This window comes from Octopus bimaculoides, chromosome 16 (genome assembly GCF_001194135.2).
Source record: "Octopus bimaculoides isolate UCB-OBI-ISO-001 chromosome 16, ASM119413v2, whole genome shotgun sequence".
NCBI lineage: Eukaryota > Metazoa > Mollusca > Cephalopoda > Octopoda > Octopodidae > Octopus > Octopus bimaculoides.
In genome coordinates this window covers 22,915,807-22,935,337 of record NC_068996.1, presented here as the reverse complement: position 1 = coordinate 22,935,337, position 19,531 = coordinate 22,915,807, and the positions used below count along the sequence as shown (strand labels likewise).

General features: G+C 37.2%; 1 protein-coding gene across 3 annotated transcripts in view; it reads left to right on the top strand.

The window, feature by feature from the left end:
• LOC106870551 (protein orai-2) overlaps positions 1-19,531 on the top strand; it is a 52,384-nt gene that overhangs the window by 27,180 nt on the left and 5,673 nt on the right. For 2 of the 3 annotated variants that reach the window (XM_014916861.2, XM_014916786.2), the window contains one exon: positions 948-1,083. In XM_014916861.2, the coding sequence (XP_014772347.1) occupies positions 973-1,083 (111 nt within the window). In that variant the 5' untranslated portion in view covers positions 948-972. Of the gene's footprint in view, positions 1-202; positions 1,084-19,531 lie in introns of those variants that run through there. The other variant, XM_014916712.2, reaches the window with a different exon arrangement.

The following is a 19,531-nucleotide window of genomic DNA, read 5'->3' as shown; positions in this document are numbered from 1 at the left end:
TATATTTTAAGCAATACTGTACGTTTCATTAGAAAGATTTTAATGACGTTTCTGTTTGTAATATTTTCCGTTATTCTATGATTTTGGTTTTACGTTCTTATACATATTAACAATTACATGTAAACCTATATTAAGAGGCAGGTGTCTGTGCAGTGGGTGATAAAAATTATTAGCTGGCACTGCTCTGCAGCTGTACATTGGAATGGTTTCCCTGTTGATTTCAGTGCTGCTAAGCCTCAACGTAACCGCTCCAGCTGCAAGAAACAGCAGCCAAATCTACTTTTAAAAAAATCACACCTACAGTCTTAAGTAGAGTAGGATATGTCGAAAAATGGAGTGATATATAAGATGAGATGATTACAAATGAAAGGGTTCAATTATGTTTACTCGATCAGAGTTTTTAAAAAAATCAACAAGAACAACAATAAAAGCGAAACTCCAAAAGTTAAATGGGCTGTGAGGTAGCGAGAGTTTATAATGTTGATTTTTTACGAACACAGACATCAGCGTAGCTGACAGGATATAATAGATCTATTGCTTCGAACTTATCAATTTCACCCTCTATAACTATGGACTTTCAGCATTTTTATTCAACGTATACAAGTGTTGTGTCATCACCGTATTTTACAGGAAGCTTCACCGTTTATGACACACATCTTGATTATAAATTTTACAATTTTTCTCATTTCTTTATTTAAAACAAATTTTTCAAGGGTCTTTTTTTCTTTTCGAAACTATAAAACAATCTTACGTCTAAAAATACAACCAGCAGTCTGTTAGTCAAGTGAATAGCCACTCCACTCTCCCACCCCACCACTGAGTAGCATCCGTCTGTATCTTGTTTTATTTTCTGTAATTTGTGCTCTGTTTCTCTTGACTCCTGTATTCGATATCTTTAACCTTCGAAATCAAATTTATTTTTTGACAATGAATCCCCAACCAAATAGTATACCTAAAATCCAGCTTCCTCCGATGACAAATGAAACCACGGCAAGTGTTTTATCGTGGAGAAAGCTGTATCTTGGTCGAGCTAAATTGAAAGCCTCAAGTCGTACATCAGCACTTTTATCAGGATTCGCAATGGTATGTTTGTTTTTCTACTGTTTATTTAACGTCAGTAACAACAGTAAATTAGGCGATGCTACATAATAATATATAGCTTACAAATAAGAGAGTTCTTTTTTTTTTCTATCTGTAAAACCTAATTACTGTAGACGTAATAATTATAATAGCATAATGTATTGTATTATTTGTATATATAATATTGAGATGCTGCTGATATATATTGCGTAACTAAAAGTAACACTGTAATTTTTATATTAACACGACTGTACTTATTATTAGCAAAAATTATATTAACTATTACAATTATTGGCAACATCGATCAACAGTAAGTACTTTCTGCTGGTGGAGCATTCGCAAACTATTTAAAATACTTCGACAATGCTAAATCGTATACAATCTTACACAATATCATTATTGCTATTCTGCTAAACCCACCTTAAATCAAACCTTAATTTTATTAAAATTTTTCCCCAATAGTGTTTAGTTGTATGAATCCCAATGGGCTAAAAAAGATTAATTGAATAAATTGCTTGGAAAACAACTAATTATTTCTCGTCTCATAACTCTGGTTTTCGTTCTCATTTAATTTCCTTGTTAATATTATTGTTACGTTTTCATCACAACCTTATTGCTTCGGCATTTTGTTTGTTTATAATACATTTAAAGCTTTTTTGTTGTCCTTTGTGGTTAATAAATCAATATCGCTTTTGTGAAAACAAAAATATATCCGTATTGTTTATAAATATAATATCAAACATCTAATAATTTGGATATATATTTTCAAGTGATATCTGTTTATTATTGGATTAAGAAATAATATCTGTAATAGCATATTAATTCAAATATAAAAATGATTTATTAACCACACACACACACACACACACACACACACACACACATATATATATATATATATATATATATATATATATATATATATATATATATGACAGCAACTTCGAAGTTTCGGTTAGCTCTAATCTATCGTCGTTTTGTACTTTATAAAAGCATAGGCTAACCCATCAGATTTAATGTTAAATTGTTTTTATTATAACTGAATACACACACGCGCGCGCGTGTACACATATCTTGGTGTTGTTCGTTTGGACATGAAAAATAACTTTTCGAAATTTAATTCACGTAGATATTTTGATATTGACTCACAGCTTAAGTCTGAATTAAACATCAACAATTTGTATTCTGACAATAATAGACAAAATAAATTACTTTAGTAGACCATCCATCCACCAACATCATCAGCCTACTTCCTAGTGGAAACCTCTTTTCACTAAGTAAGGCCCAGGAGAGGCTGGTGAATTAGCATGACCATCCCGTTATCCATGTTTTTCTCGGAGCTCTTGTTAAGCAATCAATTCTGTTAGTCAGTTCGGTGGTATTTATTTATATTTACAAGCTAATTTAAAACGGTCAGTCTTAAAAAGAGTATTCTGCTTCCTACAATCATTACCATGGTTCTAATACACATACTGCCATTTATCGATAATAATAATAATAATAATAATGATAATAATAATAATGATAATGATAATAATAATGATAATAATAATAATAATAATGATAATGATAATAATAATAATAATAATAATAATTTTGGTACAAGGCCAGCAATTTCAGGGGAGGGGTAAATCGATTACATCAACCCTAATGCTCAACTGGTACTTATTTTATCGACCCTGAAAGGATGGAAGCTAAAGTCGACTAAGACGGAATTTGAACTCAGAACGGGAAAACAGACGAAACACCGCTAAGCATTCTGCCCTTTGTGCTAATGATTCTGCCAGCTCGTTGCAATAATAATAATAATAATAATAATGATATTGAGTTCTTTTACTGGCCACAAGACCCCAAGACAGAGAGGACAAGATCAAAGGATGAGTTACAACACACAAAAACAAAAACAAGTGGGGTTTGCCTTGATCAAAGGGAAACACATTAAAAGATATAACAAAGGGTATGTAGTAGAAATTAGAGAAATAAATAATTAGAATCCCCAATAGCAGGGCAGTCCAATTAGGATGATTCAGGATAAATCCCATGCGAAAATTCCAGTCTGCCATCCCCAAGGCATGGGAAAGTGCCCACTTCCTGTTTTTTTCCTCTTGCTTTGAAAAGCATACTCAGTTGATCCATTCAGTCTCACTAGTCTTGCCACTGTCGTCCACCTCTTGATAAACACATTAGAATGCAGCACCTCCCTCTCTACCCTCATTGCAGAAATTGACGAGGGCTTGGCAAGATAGGTAAGTGCCTGTCTTGAAACCTTTCAGATCGGTTCACCACACAACTTCTTTTGCCACAGCCACTGAGCAGAGAAAGATCTGCTTTCCTTCTTCTGCTAAAGAAAGGTGATGTGTTGATCTTCACTATAGACTTGGCAGACAGCTGAATTCGTCTGGCACAAGACTGCAGCTGCCCTACACAAGCCCACAACCCTCTAATGCACTGATACTGAATGATTACATGCAGAACGGTTTTGTCTCCTTGCATACATCTCTGGCAGATTTGGCTGTTAGCACTTCCATGCCTGAAGAGCCTGTCTCAAACAGGCAGTGCCAACGACTTTTGGAAATTGTCCATGATCTTCAACTCCAAGGTCCTCTGGAAGAGACTACTCAGACTGTTCTCATCAGTATCCAGAGTCAATCCTAGACCATCGTTACTCATGCCCTCAACCAGCCTCCTATAGAAATCTTGAGTTGTTTTCTTGCTAACAGTTTTGTCCAGCTGGTACATTGCAGTGAGTGCCTAGCAACATTCTAGATACCAAACGTCTAACTTTGGTCTATGTTTGACCGATTACTGCAGATCTATCGATGAGATGAGTTGTACAAAGGACGCCCACACCAGTTCACCCTTATTTTTGTCACTGTTGTTCACACAATCACTAAATCAGTGATTTAGATATTTATGTAGGTGTGTCAGCTTCAATGCATGATGCCACATCATCAAAGATGTCATCTTAAGATCATCTTGGTGTAGGTGTTGACAGCTGATAGATTTTCTGATTAACAGAGCCTGACCCTTCTATAAGAATTAAAAAATGCAAGTGCTCCACTCTGGTCAGAGTTTTCTTGGGACAAGGTACAATGGCCAGGTGGAAGTAGTGAATGCCTATATTGCCTTAGTAGTACACTATCAAGGCAATATATGCATTCACTACTTCCACTTGGCCTTTCAGAGACAGCTTCCTTTCTGCCCATTTCTGGGTGAGCTTGGCCACCTTGGTCATGACCTCTTCCCAGTTCATATCTGCCAGGAGAACTGGTTTGAACCAGACTCCGAGCACTTTCACCAGACCCTCTGTCCAGTCACAGAAATCACTGCTAGTCCATATGGACTTGCCTCTCCAAGAGCCTGATTGCAGACCTACTGGCTTGTCCTGGTTTATCGGTGCTCCTGTACATTCCTGACACTCTTTCAGTAGATTGTTGATTGTTTCTATATCTGAAGAGTCTGACACCATGATAGTTATGTTGTCTGCATATGCAGACACAGCTAGCTCACCTGAGGCCTAGTTCGAATGGGATACCCCTCAAATTCTCCAGCCTTTGCAGCAAGGGTTATAAAGCCAAAACATATAAAAGTAGGGAGCGAGGACATCCTTGGCAAACTGAACATTCAATGCCGAAAGGTTCCAAGAGGTGGCTGTTTAATTTGATGACCAAGCAAATGCCAAACCATCACTATAGTATTACTTTCTACTATAGGCACAAGGCCTGAAATTTTGGGGAGGGAGCTAGACAATTACATCAACCCCATTGCTCAACTGGCACTTCTTTTATTGACTTTGAAAGAATGAAAGGCAAAGTTGACCCTCAGTGGAATTTGAGTTCAGAACATAAAGACAGCCAAAATGCCATTAAGCGTTTTGTCCAGCTACTATCAATTCTGCCAGCTCACTGCTTTACTAACAATAATAATCCAGGATATGACTAATACTTATTTCATTGACCCTGAAAGGGATGAAAGGTAAAGTCAACCTTGGTGGAATTTGAACTTAGAACATAAAGATAGACAAAATACTGCTGAGCCTTTTGTCTGATGTGTTAACAATTTTGCCAAATTTTACCTTAATAATAATAATAATGATGATAATAATAATAATAATAATAAATAATAATAATAACAACAACAACAATAATAATAATAACAATAATAATAAGTAAAATGAAGTAAGGCTTCGAAAGATGCATGCATACATATACAATCAATTTGTCGAGTAGTGTATATCTGGAGATATATATATGTGTGTGTGTGTTTTTGAGTATTTGATAGGTGAGGGACATAAAAATGATAGATATTGAGCTATTTTTATCTTTTATCTTTTACTTTTTTCAGTCATTAGACTGAGACCATGCTGGAGCATTGCTTTAAAGGATTTTTGTCAGAGAAATCGACCTCAGGACTTTATTCTTTGTAAACCTAGTTCTCATTCTATTGGTGTCTTGCTGAACCACTAAGTTATGGGGATATAAACATACCAACATTAGTTGTCAAGTGGTGGGAAGACAAACGCAGACACAAAGACACACACACATAATATATATATATATATATATATATATATGAGAGAAAAGTTGGACATGAGAACCATCAGATGTGGTGAGCAAGAGAGACGACTGCACTGGTATGGTCATGTGTTGCGTATGGATGAGGACAACTGTGTGAAAAAGTGTCACACCCTAGCAGTAGAGGGAACCTGTGGAAGAGGTAGATCCAGGAAGACTTGGGATGAGGTGCTTGCAAAGACCTGTTGAGGCAAGTGAAGACATTGTTGTGGCTGATGCCAGTACAGCCTGACTAGCACCCATGCCAGTGGCATGTAAAAAGCACCATTCAAACATGGTTGATGCCAGTGCTGCCTGACTGGTCCCATGCCAGTGGTACATAAAAAGCACTATTTCAGCCTGGCTGTTGTCAGTGACACCTGACTAGTCCCCGTGCCAGTGGCATGTAGAAAGCCCCCACTACATTCTCAGAGTGGTTGGCGTTAAGAAGGGCACCCAGCTGTAGAAACCTTGCCAGATCAGACTGGAGCCTGTTGCAGCCTTCTGGCTTGCCAGCCCTCAGTCAAACTGTCCAACCCATGCCTGCATGGAAAGCAGACGTTAAATGACGATGATGATATATATATATATGTGTGTATATATATACACACAACATAAAAAGTACCATTCAAATGTGGTCGTTGCCAGTGGCATGTAAAAAGCACCCACTACATTCTTACCACTCTGAGAGTGTAGTCGGTGCTTTTTACATGCCACTAGCACAAGGGCCAGTCAGCCGGCACTGGCAATGACTACATTCGAATACAACAGACTTCTTTCAGTTTTCATCTACCAAATCCACTCACAAGGCTTTAGTGCCTCACAGTGGGACTGAACCTGGAACTATGTGGTTGGGAAGCAAGCTTGTTACCACACAGCCATGCCTTTATTTGACACTTATTCCTTAATATTATTTATTTTGGAATATATGAAAAAAAACTGCTCAGAAACTGCAAATGTTTTACTAAAGCATGCTTTATGATATAATAATTGCAAGGCATAGTATTTGCTGTAGTAGAGATAGAAAAGGTAGAGAGAGAAATGAATCTTTAATGATGGAGACAGGTACACTTGTCTGATGGCAAAAAACTATGCATTACAATCATGGAAATGCAAAATATACGATGTTGAATGTGAAGAATGTATGGAATAAAGTGGGTGTTCCTTGTGCTGAGCCAATAGAGGTATTGGCAATTCAAGATGAAACCAGTATGATAGATAGATCAATAGAGCAATGAAGGCAGGGAAAGCTGCTGGTCCATCGGGTATATTCACTGGGATGCTCAATGTTTTTGGCAAAGTAGGTTACATGTTGACCATCTGAATAGTTAATCAAGTAATATAGGTGGTGAGTTGGCAGAAACATTAGCACGCTGGGTGAAATGCTTAGCGGTATTTCGTCTGTCTTTACATTTATTGACCCTTTCAGGGTCGATAAATTAAGTACCAGTTGCATACTGGGGTTGATCTAATCAACTGGCCCTCTCCCCCAAAAATTTCGGGCCTTGTGCCTAGAGTAGAAAAGAATATAGGATGACAAATCCCAATGACTTGGGTAGCAATAACATTATAAACTACTGCAAGAGCAAAGGACATGCTCAAGAGAGGGGAAATTACAGAGATATCAAGTTGCTAGAGCAAGCTTCTGAAGGTTATGAAAAGAATCTTGGCACTAATGATAAAGAACAGAATTTCCTAAAGTGAGATGTAATTTGGCTTCGTGCTCTAAAGTGAGACAATTGCTGGAATAATATAATTTTAACTGTAACCCATTATTCCTAACACTTGTTAAGGCTTTTGACTGTGTGTCACACACTGAAATCTGGAGTAGGAGTGGGAGTCACTAAGTATAGGCAAATGACTTGTGTGGGCTGTGTATGAAGATGCAGTGAGTAATGTGTTAGTTTATGATGAATTTAACATGAAGATGGGACTCCTTTTTCCTTTTATGCTGATAATTTAATTCTTAAAGTTGAATATGGTCAATTTTAAGTAGATTTAGAGAAATTCTAGTTGTGGAAACAAAAAGCTGGAATGAGGCCTCAAAGCAAACTTAGCTTAGATAAAGCGTCAGTAAGAAAGTAGACAGAACTTTAGTACTGTCAAGGAAATGGTATACAGAAAAAGACTAGGTAGAAACTCCATATGCTGTCCCCAGTGTAAATTATGGACATACAAGAGATGTTTGGGAGTCACAAGTAGATTAACACAGAAGGCAAGTTTTGCATGTGGCAGATGTACTGGGGCAGTAAGTAGTAAAAGTATACCAGATGTAGATTCTCTTAAATGCCTCTGGGCAGGCTCACCGAAAGTATTTGACAGTTTCTGTTACATAGGTAACATAACTGGCAGTGACAGTTCCAAAATTATAGTAGTTTGAATAAGAGTAGATTTGAAAAAGTTCTGTGAGCTATAAACTCTGCTGACAGCAAAAGTGTGAAGAGATTGTATGATACATATATTTGAACTGTAATGCTGCATGGTAGTGAAATGTGGATCTTGAATGCAGAAGACTGGCAAAGGTTAAAAAGAAATGAAGCAAATATGTTCAATAGCCATATAATGTCAGTGTATATGGATACCAGAGTATAAATTGAGCTGAGAGATAACATGGTGGTATAAGATGAATCAGATGTGCATAAGAGTATGTGAGGTGTAAGGATGATGATTTTTCTGCTTAAGGAAGTGGCAATTGTTTAAAGTTAGTAGAACTTGTGGAAGAGGGGAGCCAAAGAAGACTTGGAATAAAGACTAATCTGAAAGTGCTGCATTTCATTGAGGTAACAAAGAATTATATTGACTGCTGATACACTGCAAAAGACCAGACCACCTATGATAAAGGAAGCATTGAGGGTAGTGACAAGGTTGGGATATATAGATATGTGCCCTTGTTTTCACTGCCAGCCTTCACATTCTTGACCATCTAATCTCATCTGCCTATTGATCACCTGTGTCTGAGGAGATTCTATCAGACCATTCTTATCATTCTATCTGTTGCCTTCTCTTCCTCCTCCATACATCACTCACTTCAGTCATCTTATCACTCATACCCCCTCCCATCTTTCATTTCCCTAGACATCTGTGATGTGGTAAGCAACAAACTGTATTCCCTATCACCATCCTCAACACTGATACACCATCCTTCACCAACCCCTATGTATAAAAGCCCAACCTCCAAACTCTTCTATCTCTATATTTATGTGTAAGGGGCTGCATCAACTCATCTTTCCCCAATAAACTTCACTCTTTCTGTACAGAAACTTCTAAAACAATTCTCCAGTGTTGCCATAATACTCTTCTCTCCAGCTGCGTATATCAAGAAAATATTGCTGCCACTTCCCACAGCTAAACCTGAACAGCATGCAATTAGAACCCACTTGTCTAAGTATCACTATCACTCAGCATATCTTTGAGTGGATGCACATGCTCAACATTATAAAGATATGCTAACCTTCCTCTTCAGAGTCAGAAAATACACCAGACCCTGGTAATATTTACTTCTTTATTGCTCACAGGGAGCTAAACAAGGACAGACAAAGGGATTAAGTTGATTACATCGAGCCCAAGTGCATAACTGATACTTAGTTTATCGACCCCGAAAGGATGAAAGGCAAAATCGACCTAGGTGGAATTTGAACTCAGAACGTAATGGCAGATGAAATACCATTAAGCATTTCGCTCGGCATGCTAACAATTCTGCCAGCTTTCCGACCCTGGCAATATTGAACCTCTATGTAACTCAGGTGAGACCTTAATGGTGTGCTGCTCTCCTATCTTGGAATGGTACCACTGCTACAAACTTGGACATTCTTCTTTACACCCAATTAAAGGCTGTTCAATTGGTTGACACAAATTTACTCTCAACTATCTTCAGCTGCTGTTTCAGATATGTTCTGCTCATTCTCTCTACTTTGCATATTAAGTTTCAAATTTTGGCCCAAGGTCAGCAATTTCAGTGGAGAGGAGTAAGTTGATTATATCAACCCCCAGTGCTCAACTGATAGTTATTTTATTGATCCTGGAAGGATGAAAAGCAAAGTCAACCTCTGCAGTATTTGAACTCAGAATGTAAAGACAGACAAAATTCCACAAATCACTTGTCTGGTGTGTTAATGAATCTGCCAGCTTCGAACCTTCTCTCTCATCCTTTGATATTGTCCTCTATGTCTTGGGGTCTTGTGGCCAGTAAAAGAACTCAATATCATTATTATTATTATTATTGCAACAAGCTGGCAGAATCATTAGCACAAAGGGCAGAATGCTTAGCGGTATTTCGTCTGTTTTCACGTTCTGAGTTCAAATTCCGTCTTAGTTGACTTTACCTTCCATCCTTTCAGGGTCGATAAAATAAGTACCAGTTGAGTACTGAGGTTGATGTAATCGACTTACCCCTCCCCTGAAATTGCTGGCCTTGTACTAAAATTATAACTTTCTCTCTACTTTTCATATTACAACCTTAGTTGTGTCTGCTTTTCAGAGCTGGTTAATCTCATAGCCACCTCCACTCAGGCGTTTCTAACTCGCTTCCTTCTCCTCCTCTCATTATCAATATTGTATCCTGCCTCTACTATCTCCATGCTAACCACAAATCTCAGTCTTGCCTTCCCCAGAATGTTATCCTCAGAAATTATCTCTCTGCTCATATTTTGCCTGCAGCCATGGATTTGTAACAGTTCAAGTAGAACATAAACAGTATCAATTTCACCAGTCTCAGAAGGCCTGCAAAGACATGGGCACCACCTTTTCCTCCAGATCATACCACTACTTCCCCTAGGGGAAAAAGAAACAAAAAAACAACTGTTCACTTTGCAACCGTGTGATTTGAGATTCAGTCCCACTATGTAGCACCTGGGACTATTGTCTTCTACTTTAGTCTTGTATCGGCCAATGGCTTGTAAGTGAACTTAATAGTCAGAAACAGTGTGGAAGCCTGTTGTGTGTGTGTGTGTGTCTGTTCTTCCCTGTCCACCATGTAACTACAGGTGCTGGTTTGTTTATGTTCCTGAAACTTAGTGGTTTGGCAAAGGAAACTGATAGAATAAGTACCAAATGTAAAACCTTAAGGTTGTGCCCCAGCATGCCTTCTAGAAATGACTGAAACAAGTAAAAAAAAAAAATAATAATAAAAGAAGCCTTCTTTGTATGTGAGAGAACTGAGTGTCAGTTCCATTGAGATTAGTGCCAGTGGCCAGTTATTCTCCTTGTTTTTGCGCCTGTCCTCCTGCTAAGCAGACATACTTAGTTCTTTGAATAGTGACCAATACTAAACAAAGCCATAGAATTTAAACTCTTGAATTTTGACTGAGAAAAATGACTAGGTTAATATTATATTCTCTATTGTTAACCCTTTAGCGTTCAGATTATTCTTATTCATTCAATTGTCCTGAATTAATTATGCATTATTTTGTAGCTTTGAGATTTGATGAGGTGATTGCTTATTTTTAGATAGACATTGTTGAGTAGATGTAGAGAGACTAGATTTGGCTGATTTTAACTTAAAAGCAGGTAGAATATTTTGGCTAGATGTGACCAGTTTAACCCTTTAGCATTCAGGTTAATTTTTTAAATGTAATGCTTATTTATCCACATTTAAAAAAAATTAATCACATATTATCTTGTAGCTTCAAGATTTCAAAGATGTGATCATTTATTTTTAGAATTACATTGTAGGGTAGGTGGGAGAGGCTGGATCTGGCCAGTTTGAACATAAAACAGGTAGAACATTTGGGCCCGATATAACGGCTGGTTTAAATGCTAAAGGATTAATGTGGAATAATCTGAATTTCAGTGAAGACTTGTCTTGCAAATTCTTCTACAACAATTTTTTCATAAGATGGTTGATATTAAGAAGAAAAAAATTATTCTAACATTGTACATCATCCACAGTGTTTCCAGTTTAGCCAATTTCGTTCCTTATTTAGTGATACCATTCACCTTGTATTTGTTTCATTCACTGGACTTTGGCCAGGCTGGAACACCACCTTGAAGGGTTTAGCTGAACAAGTCGACCCCTGTGTTTATTTTTCATTTTATGCTTGGTATTTATTCTGTTGATCTATTTTGTTAAACCATTAAGTTTGGGGGATGTAAACAAACTAACAGTAGTTGTCAAGCAGTGTATGTGGGAGTAAACACACACACACACACATATGTATGCATATGCACACAGTTTCCATCTGCTAAGTTTATTCACACGGCATTTGTTACATGGCATACAAAATTCTTGCCCAAAATGTCAGGCAGTGGGACTGAACCTGGAGCCATATCGATTCAAAGCAATCTTTTAACTACACAACTATGCCTGTGCCCATCTTTTATGTTTTACTCATTTGACTGCAGCCATGCTGGGGCTCTGCCTTGAAGAATTTTTAGTCAAATAAATGAACCCTAGGACTTTTTTTTATTTTTAAGCCTGGTACTTATTTTATCTGTTCTTCTGCTGAGCCGCTAAGTTACAGGAACATAAACTCACCAACACCAGTTGTAAAGCAGTGGTGGGGGACAAGCACACACACATGCACACACACAACAAGATTCTTTCAGTTTCTGTCTACCAAATCCACTCACCAGGCTTTGGGGTGGTCTAAGGCTATAGTAGAAGACACTTGCCCAAGGTGCCATGCAGCAGGACTGAACCTGGAACCATGTGGTTGGGAAGTAAGCTTCTTACTTTGCCAGTACCCATGTTGATAATGATGAAATGTTTGTTAAGTTACTTCTGATATAGAAGAGTGTAGTAGTTTGCTTGAAGCATTGAGATTCAAGAAAGATTGAATTAATGGAAAGCATCTTACAATGCAAAAAGAATGTATAATTTTTTAATTCCTTACATTCTGGGTAACACATCTTTTCACGGACGAAAACAGTTACAGTAAATATCTCTTAAAGTAAAATGGTTGTTTACTCTTGGTTGCTATGCTGATGGTATCAGCTGTGATACTAATGTTCATACTGGTAGTAGCAGTAGTAGTAGGGTGTGTGTGTGTGTGGAAGAGGAGGAAGAAAAGTAACTATTGCAGTAATAGCTATAGTAGTGAAATGCTTAAGTGAACATGGGGAATTTAACTGCATTCAGCATCATCATTTTTGTGTCTGCTTTTCCTTGTTGGCATGGGTTGGACAGGACTTATTTGAGGCAGTATTATTTTACTGTTGGATGCTCTTCTTGGCATCAACCTTTTCAGTCATCTCTTAGAACACACAAGGACAGAGTGTACCATTTTACTAAAAGCTAGAATACAGGAATGCATTTGGCGCTCCATCAGTTATGACAACGAGGGTTCCAGTTGAGCCAATTAATGTGCAAATAGCCGAGTACTCCACAAACACACATACCCTTAACATAGTTCTCAGGGAGATTTGGCATGGCACAGAATGCAACAAGGCTGGCCCTTTGAAATACGGGTACTATTCATTTTCATCAGCTGAGAGGACTATATCAGTACTCCAAACCTTTTTTCGCTTGTGGTACACTTATATTCTTTTCAAAATTTGGCAGCACACCTGAACTAAAAATATAATTAAAAGTATAGGGAAAAAAATTATATTCAAGTTACACTGTGGCACACCTAGCCTTGTCTCGTGGAACACCAGTGTGCCGCGGCATACTGGTTGCAGAGTACTGGACTAGAGTAACGTGAAATAAAGTGTCTTGCTCAAAAACACAACCTGCCATTGGGAATTGAACTCACGACAATACGATCAGAAGCTGAATACCCTAACCACTAAGCCACATGCCTTTACTGTATTCAACATCATCATTTTTGTTTCTGCTTTTCCTTGCTGGTATGGGTTGGACAGCAGAAAAAGCGGATGAGCAGTTAGCATTTAAAATCTAGAAAAATATTCCTTAGACAGATTCCCAAAAATCTAGTTGTTAAAAAATATTGTTCTGTTGTGCAGATTGTATGCATGTATGATTGTATATTTGTTCATTGTCATATAGTTCTTTTACCTGTTTCAGTTATTAGACTGCAGCCATGCTGGGCCACCAACTTGAAGAATTTGAGTTGAACATATCACCCTCAGTACTCATGCGTTTTAGTTATTTCTTTAAAATCCGATATTTATTCTATCAGTCTCTTTGCCAAACTGCTAAGTTATGGGGACATAGACAAACCAACACGGTTGTCAAGTGGTATGGGGATAGGAGTACAAATGCAAATACACACACACATGTATATGATGGGCTTCCACACAGTTTCCACCTACCAAATTCACTCACAAGGCATTGATAGGCCTGGGGCTATAATAGAAGGTATTTGCTCAAGATACTGTACAGTAGAATTGAACCTGAAACAAATTATGTTTCTTAACCACACAGCCATGCCTGCACCTATAGAAGCAAGTAATTTCGTTGAAATACACTGCTTTTGTTTTATTTAATTTTGAAAATAATGAAGAATTTGGTAAAGTAACTTTGTCATTATTAAGCTGGTGTTTGGAACAAATTAGCATGAAAATTTTAATGGAAGTTTTTAATTTAGATCACTTTAATGAAACAGGAGTAATCTGAATTTGGTAGGTAATCTAAGGTGGTTAGAAGTACATTCAGTGGCATTGGCTCATTGTCACACAGTAAAACATTATAAGATTGGCTGGAATAGGTATGTTATCTGGTATATATCACCCAGGTAGAAGGTGCAATAACTTTGCAGTCTGTTAATTTTAACCATAGCTGAGAAAGGCATTGATTGTTCACTCTAAACCTCAAATAGCTTTCCCAAATCCTCTGATATTCATGCATCACCCACAAATCATATATTACCGTTTCAGTTCAATGCTAGCATGGAAAGACTTCATAGATCAATTTACATCGCCACAATTGAACTTCTTGAATTCTTCAATGTATTCATTTTTGGATTAATTATTTTCAATGCTGCAGACCAAAATAGTTTCCTTGATTCCCAGATTTTATCATCCAGTATCCAGTTCTTGCCAACTGCCTTTTAAAAGTTTCCTTTCAAAAGTACATTTTGTATTGTCTTTCTTTGCCATGAGCAATTTTTCATAGACTTTTGATTGTTATATATCATCATCATCATCATCATCATCGTCATCATCATCATATTAACGTCCACTTTTCCAAATTTGCATGAGGCAAAATTTGCTGAGACAGATATTCAACTGCTGGATGCCCTTCCTGTCACCAACCCTCACCTGTTTTGAAGGAAGGTAATATTTCCTATGACCAGGCATATTTCCATGGAAATCTAGATTAAGGACAATGTACAACAGTAACACTCGTTTCCAGCAATTATGTGATATCAAAACTAGGAGACACCGACTCATGTATACATACACACACATGATGATGGGCTTCTTTCTGTTTACCAATTCAAACTCACAAGGCTTTGACCGGCCTGCAGCTATAGTTGAAGACACTTGCTCAAGGTGTCACGGTGGGTCTGCACATGGAACCAAATGGTTGGGAAGCAAGCTTCTTAATAACACAGCCATACCTGTGCCTGTATGTATGTATATTTGTAATGTATTTATGTATATATGCACACACGTCTTTTAACAGTTTTCTTTGTAAAGCACACTCCATGTTGTTTTTCTGTACTATAAACAACTCTCCGTAAACTTCTTACTAACATCACAGCTTTCTGCAAAATCTAGACATTAGTTGGTTATGACAGAATAAATATCTTTGCTACATTTATATCATTACAAAGTCTACTTACGTTGTTTAAATAATTTCCATAATTTGCAAATGTTGGCGTTAGGAAGGGCATCCAGCTGTAGAAACCCTGCCAAATCAGATTGGAACCTGGTGTAGCCATCTGGTTTCACGAGTCCTCAGTCAAATCGTCCAACCCATGCTAGCATGGAAAGCGGACGTTAAACGATGATGATGATGATGATGCAAATATTATGTTTGTATCTATTCTTCTATACATTCTAACATCTCTACTTCCACACCAGCTCTACTTTTCTTTGTTATATATGAGCTTATGTGGTTATTCAGTTCACTAGAAATAACATCTAAGTCTCTCTCAAATCACATCCTGCTATTTTACAAAAAAAAAAAATAAATAAATAAAAGGGAAGGATACATGAGAGATTGTAGTTATAGCACACACCTCTTAAAAGATCAGCTGGTCACAGTTGAAATTCCCTTTGATCATAAGTCTGCTTGACCAGCATTCACATGGAGCTAAACAGTAACAACCATATTACTAGTTAACCTGATGTTCAACTTGAAATGAATTGCATAATCAGGAATGTGAGACTGCTTGTTGATTATGATGGGTTTCCCACATGTGACACCAGACTCTTTCCTCCTATGTTGCAGCACAACCACTTACTTCCCTCCTCAAATATCCAAATTGTTTATTTGCATAGTCGGTGGTATTTTGAAATTCTGTTGTTTTGCACAGTAACTTTTGCTGTGGTTTTACGGTTGAATGATTTCACAGCTGTATGTAATAAAGCAGACTAAACTTGTTTATTATTATTGCACTGGTTTTTATTATAAATGTATGTGTCGGGTATGTTAGCACTGAAATATACTAGGTGCATGCAGCAACCAAGAGCAAAACTAAACACAAAAGAAAAACAAAAACACTAAGTAAAAAAAATTTAAAAAGCATCATACTCTAAAAAAAAAAATGGCACATGTTTGAGTAGTAATATATATAAAAAAAACAACCAACCAACAAACTGCTGTCAGTGCTAATGACAGGTTTGATGTGGCAAAAAAAGCAACTGCATACCAGGAACAAGTGAGACTGGACAGCAACTGTGAGGTTGCTGTCCAGTTCTCCAGACATGGCAGTCCAAGAGGTTCAAATGCAGAGAGCTGTGGAGGCCACAATTCTTGGGCAGTCACTCTTGGGAGGTGAGGACCATATAAGACTGGAACATGCATACTTCTTTCTCCCCAGGTCCTCCTCTTCATTGAGAGTTTCAATATGATGACCACGCCTTAATGCAGGTGGTGGCATACATCCTGAGATATTGGGGGAGGGCGTGATACAGCATATGACTCTCGTTACTCACAGCCCCATGATGAGAGATAAACCTGGTATTACCTGTGATAGTTTGGTATCTTATCCTGGTGCAAGTTTACTTCTCATCCTTTCCTTTGTGTTTCTGTACACAACACTATATTCTATAATACTACAGTCCGCCTAGATACAACCGGATCATCTGATAATGTTACCTGTGTTAGACTGGTGTCCCATACTTCCTTTTGTGTTTTTGTACACAACACTATACTCTACATTACTCTAGGCTTCCTAGATACCATAAAATCATCTGGTGATGTTACTTGTGATGGACTAGCGTCTTATCCTTGTGGTGGTTTATCTCTCTTTCTTTCTGCACTATATTCTACATTAACACAATACACCTAGGTACCACATCACCATATTCTTCATTAAATATTTTCTCCTCATAGAAGTTTTACCTCTTATCTCTTCTGTTGTGTTCTGTCTCATAATATGATCGAAGCTGTATGTTGGTCTATTTATACTAGAGTTGTGTATCTTGCCTAATGCTTAATATTTTAGTTATTATAATACTAATAGTGTTAGATATGATGATATACATAGTATTCTTTTATTCTTTTACTTGTTTCAGTCATTTGACTGTGGCCATGCTGGAGCACTGCCTTTAGTCAAGCAAATCGACCTCCAGGACTTATTCTTTGTAAGCCTAGTACTTATTCTACCGGTATCTTTTGCTGAACCGCTAAGTTACAGGGGATGTAAACACACCAGCTTCTGTTGTCAAGCAATGTTGGGGGGACAAACACAGACACACAAACATATACACACACATACACACATACATATATATATATATAGATGGGTTTCTTTCAGTTTCCGTCTACCAAATCCACTCACAAGGGTTTGGTCGGCCCGAGGCTATAGTAGAAGACACTTGCCCAAGGTGTCGCTCAGTGGGACTGATCCCGGAACCATGTGGTTGGTAAGCAAGCTACTTACCACACAGCCACTTTTGTATTCTTGTCTAAGGTTTAACACTTTAGTTGTGATATGGAAGGTATTAGATATGTTGGTTATATGTGTATACAAAGATGCATGGCCTAGTTTTGACGACATTTAGCTCATGATAATAGGATCAGGGATTAATTCATGGACCAGGTTTTGTGTTGGACCAGTTGCTTCTTTTCATGCTGCTACCCAGCTGCAAATAAGTTCCATCCAAGTGTTGATGGAACCGTCTCTTCCTCCAGCTGCCACACTCATGATATTTCACTGTTTCAATAGGCGGGAGGGCCAAGAATGTGTTTGTCTATACTCATGACCAGATAGACATCTAAAACAATTAGCAAAAGTATGGAACATGCTACCAATTCATACTTGCTTGCAAGTAATGTCTATGGTTTATATAGTCCTAAATTGCTATGGTTATTATTTTTTTTATATGATACTAAAATAAGAATAAGAATAAAGATGAAGTGAAGACTAAGTAAATTGTGCGTGTGGTTAATTGACAAAAAAAAATGATCATCCCCAAATATAACAGGAGTGGCAGTGTGGTAAGTAGCTTGCTTACGAACCACATGGGTCCAGGTTCAGTCTTACTGTGTAGTACCTTGGGCAAGTGTCTTCTACTATAGCCTTGGGCTGACTATAGCCTTGTGAGTGGATTTGGTAGATGGAAACTGAAAGAAGCCTGTCATATATGTGTGTGTGTGTGTGTATGTTTGTGTGTCTGTGTTTGTCCTCCCACCATCACTTGACAATTAATGTTGCTGTGTTTATGTCCCCGTAACTTAGCAGTTCAGCAAAAGAGACTGATAGAATAAGTACTAGGCTTAAAAGTTTGGGGATTGATTTGTTAGACTAAAGGCAGTGCTCCAGAATGGCCGCAGTCAAATGACTGCAACAAATAAAAGAATATAGGTGCTAGTGCAGCCATGTCGTAAAAAGCTTGCTTCCCATCCACATGGTTCCAGGTCTACTAGGGTGTCGTCTACTATAGCCCTAGGCTGACCAAAGTCTTGTGAGTGGATCTAGTGGATGACAACTTCAGAAGCCCATTATATGTGTGTGTGTGTGTGTATTTGTGTTTGTCTCCAACCACTGCTCAATAAGTTTTGGGTTGTTTACGTCCCTGTAATCAGTTTTGCAAAGTGTGACCAATAGAATAAGTACCGGATTTAACAAAAAACAAAAAAATATCTACAGTACTAAGATTTATCTGTTCAACTAAACCCTTCAAGGTGGTACCCCAGCATGGTCACATTCCAGTGATTGAAACAAAGAGAAGATACTATATATATATATATATATATATATATATATATATACACACACACACATATAAATATATAGTTATATATTTATATATAGTTAGGTTATAGTCTGTTAAGAATGTAGATGAATACAGTATAAAGCTCGTCGACCTTCAGATTTCACACAGTATTATCCAGTAGTACTATTATGCCTACTGCCAGATTTGCGTTGGGGTCTTTTGTAGTGTGGGAATAGATAATTGAATAAGTTGGAGTCAACAAGAAGGAGAACAGAGGAACATTAATTTATAGTGTTTTAGCTTCTTTCATGTATATTATCTAATTTATGTATTTTAGTTTTAATTTATTAGACATTATAATTATTTAGAATTTAAAATTTTCCAGTAAATGTTTATAATACAGTTAATTTTTTATTATGATTACAGCTAAAATACATTTTGCTTTTATAAAAAAAACTTAAATACATATTTATATATCTCTTTATTCTATTACTTTTATTTACACCATATTTTCATGCGACTTAATTCTAATAAACGCTAAGTTAAATGTATAATGTTTAAAATTTTAGTTTAAACTAAAGCTTGGATAAGATAAGTATTGCATTTATTTTCAGTAATATTGCAAAATGGTTTTCTTTTATTTATTGGTAAAATAAGTATTGCTTATA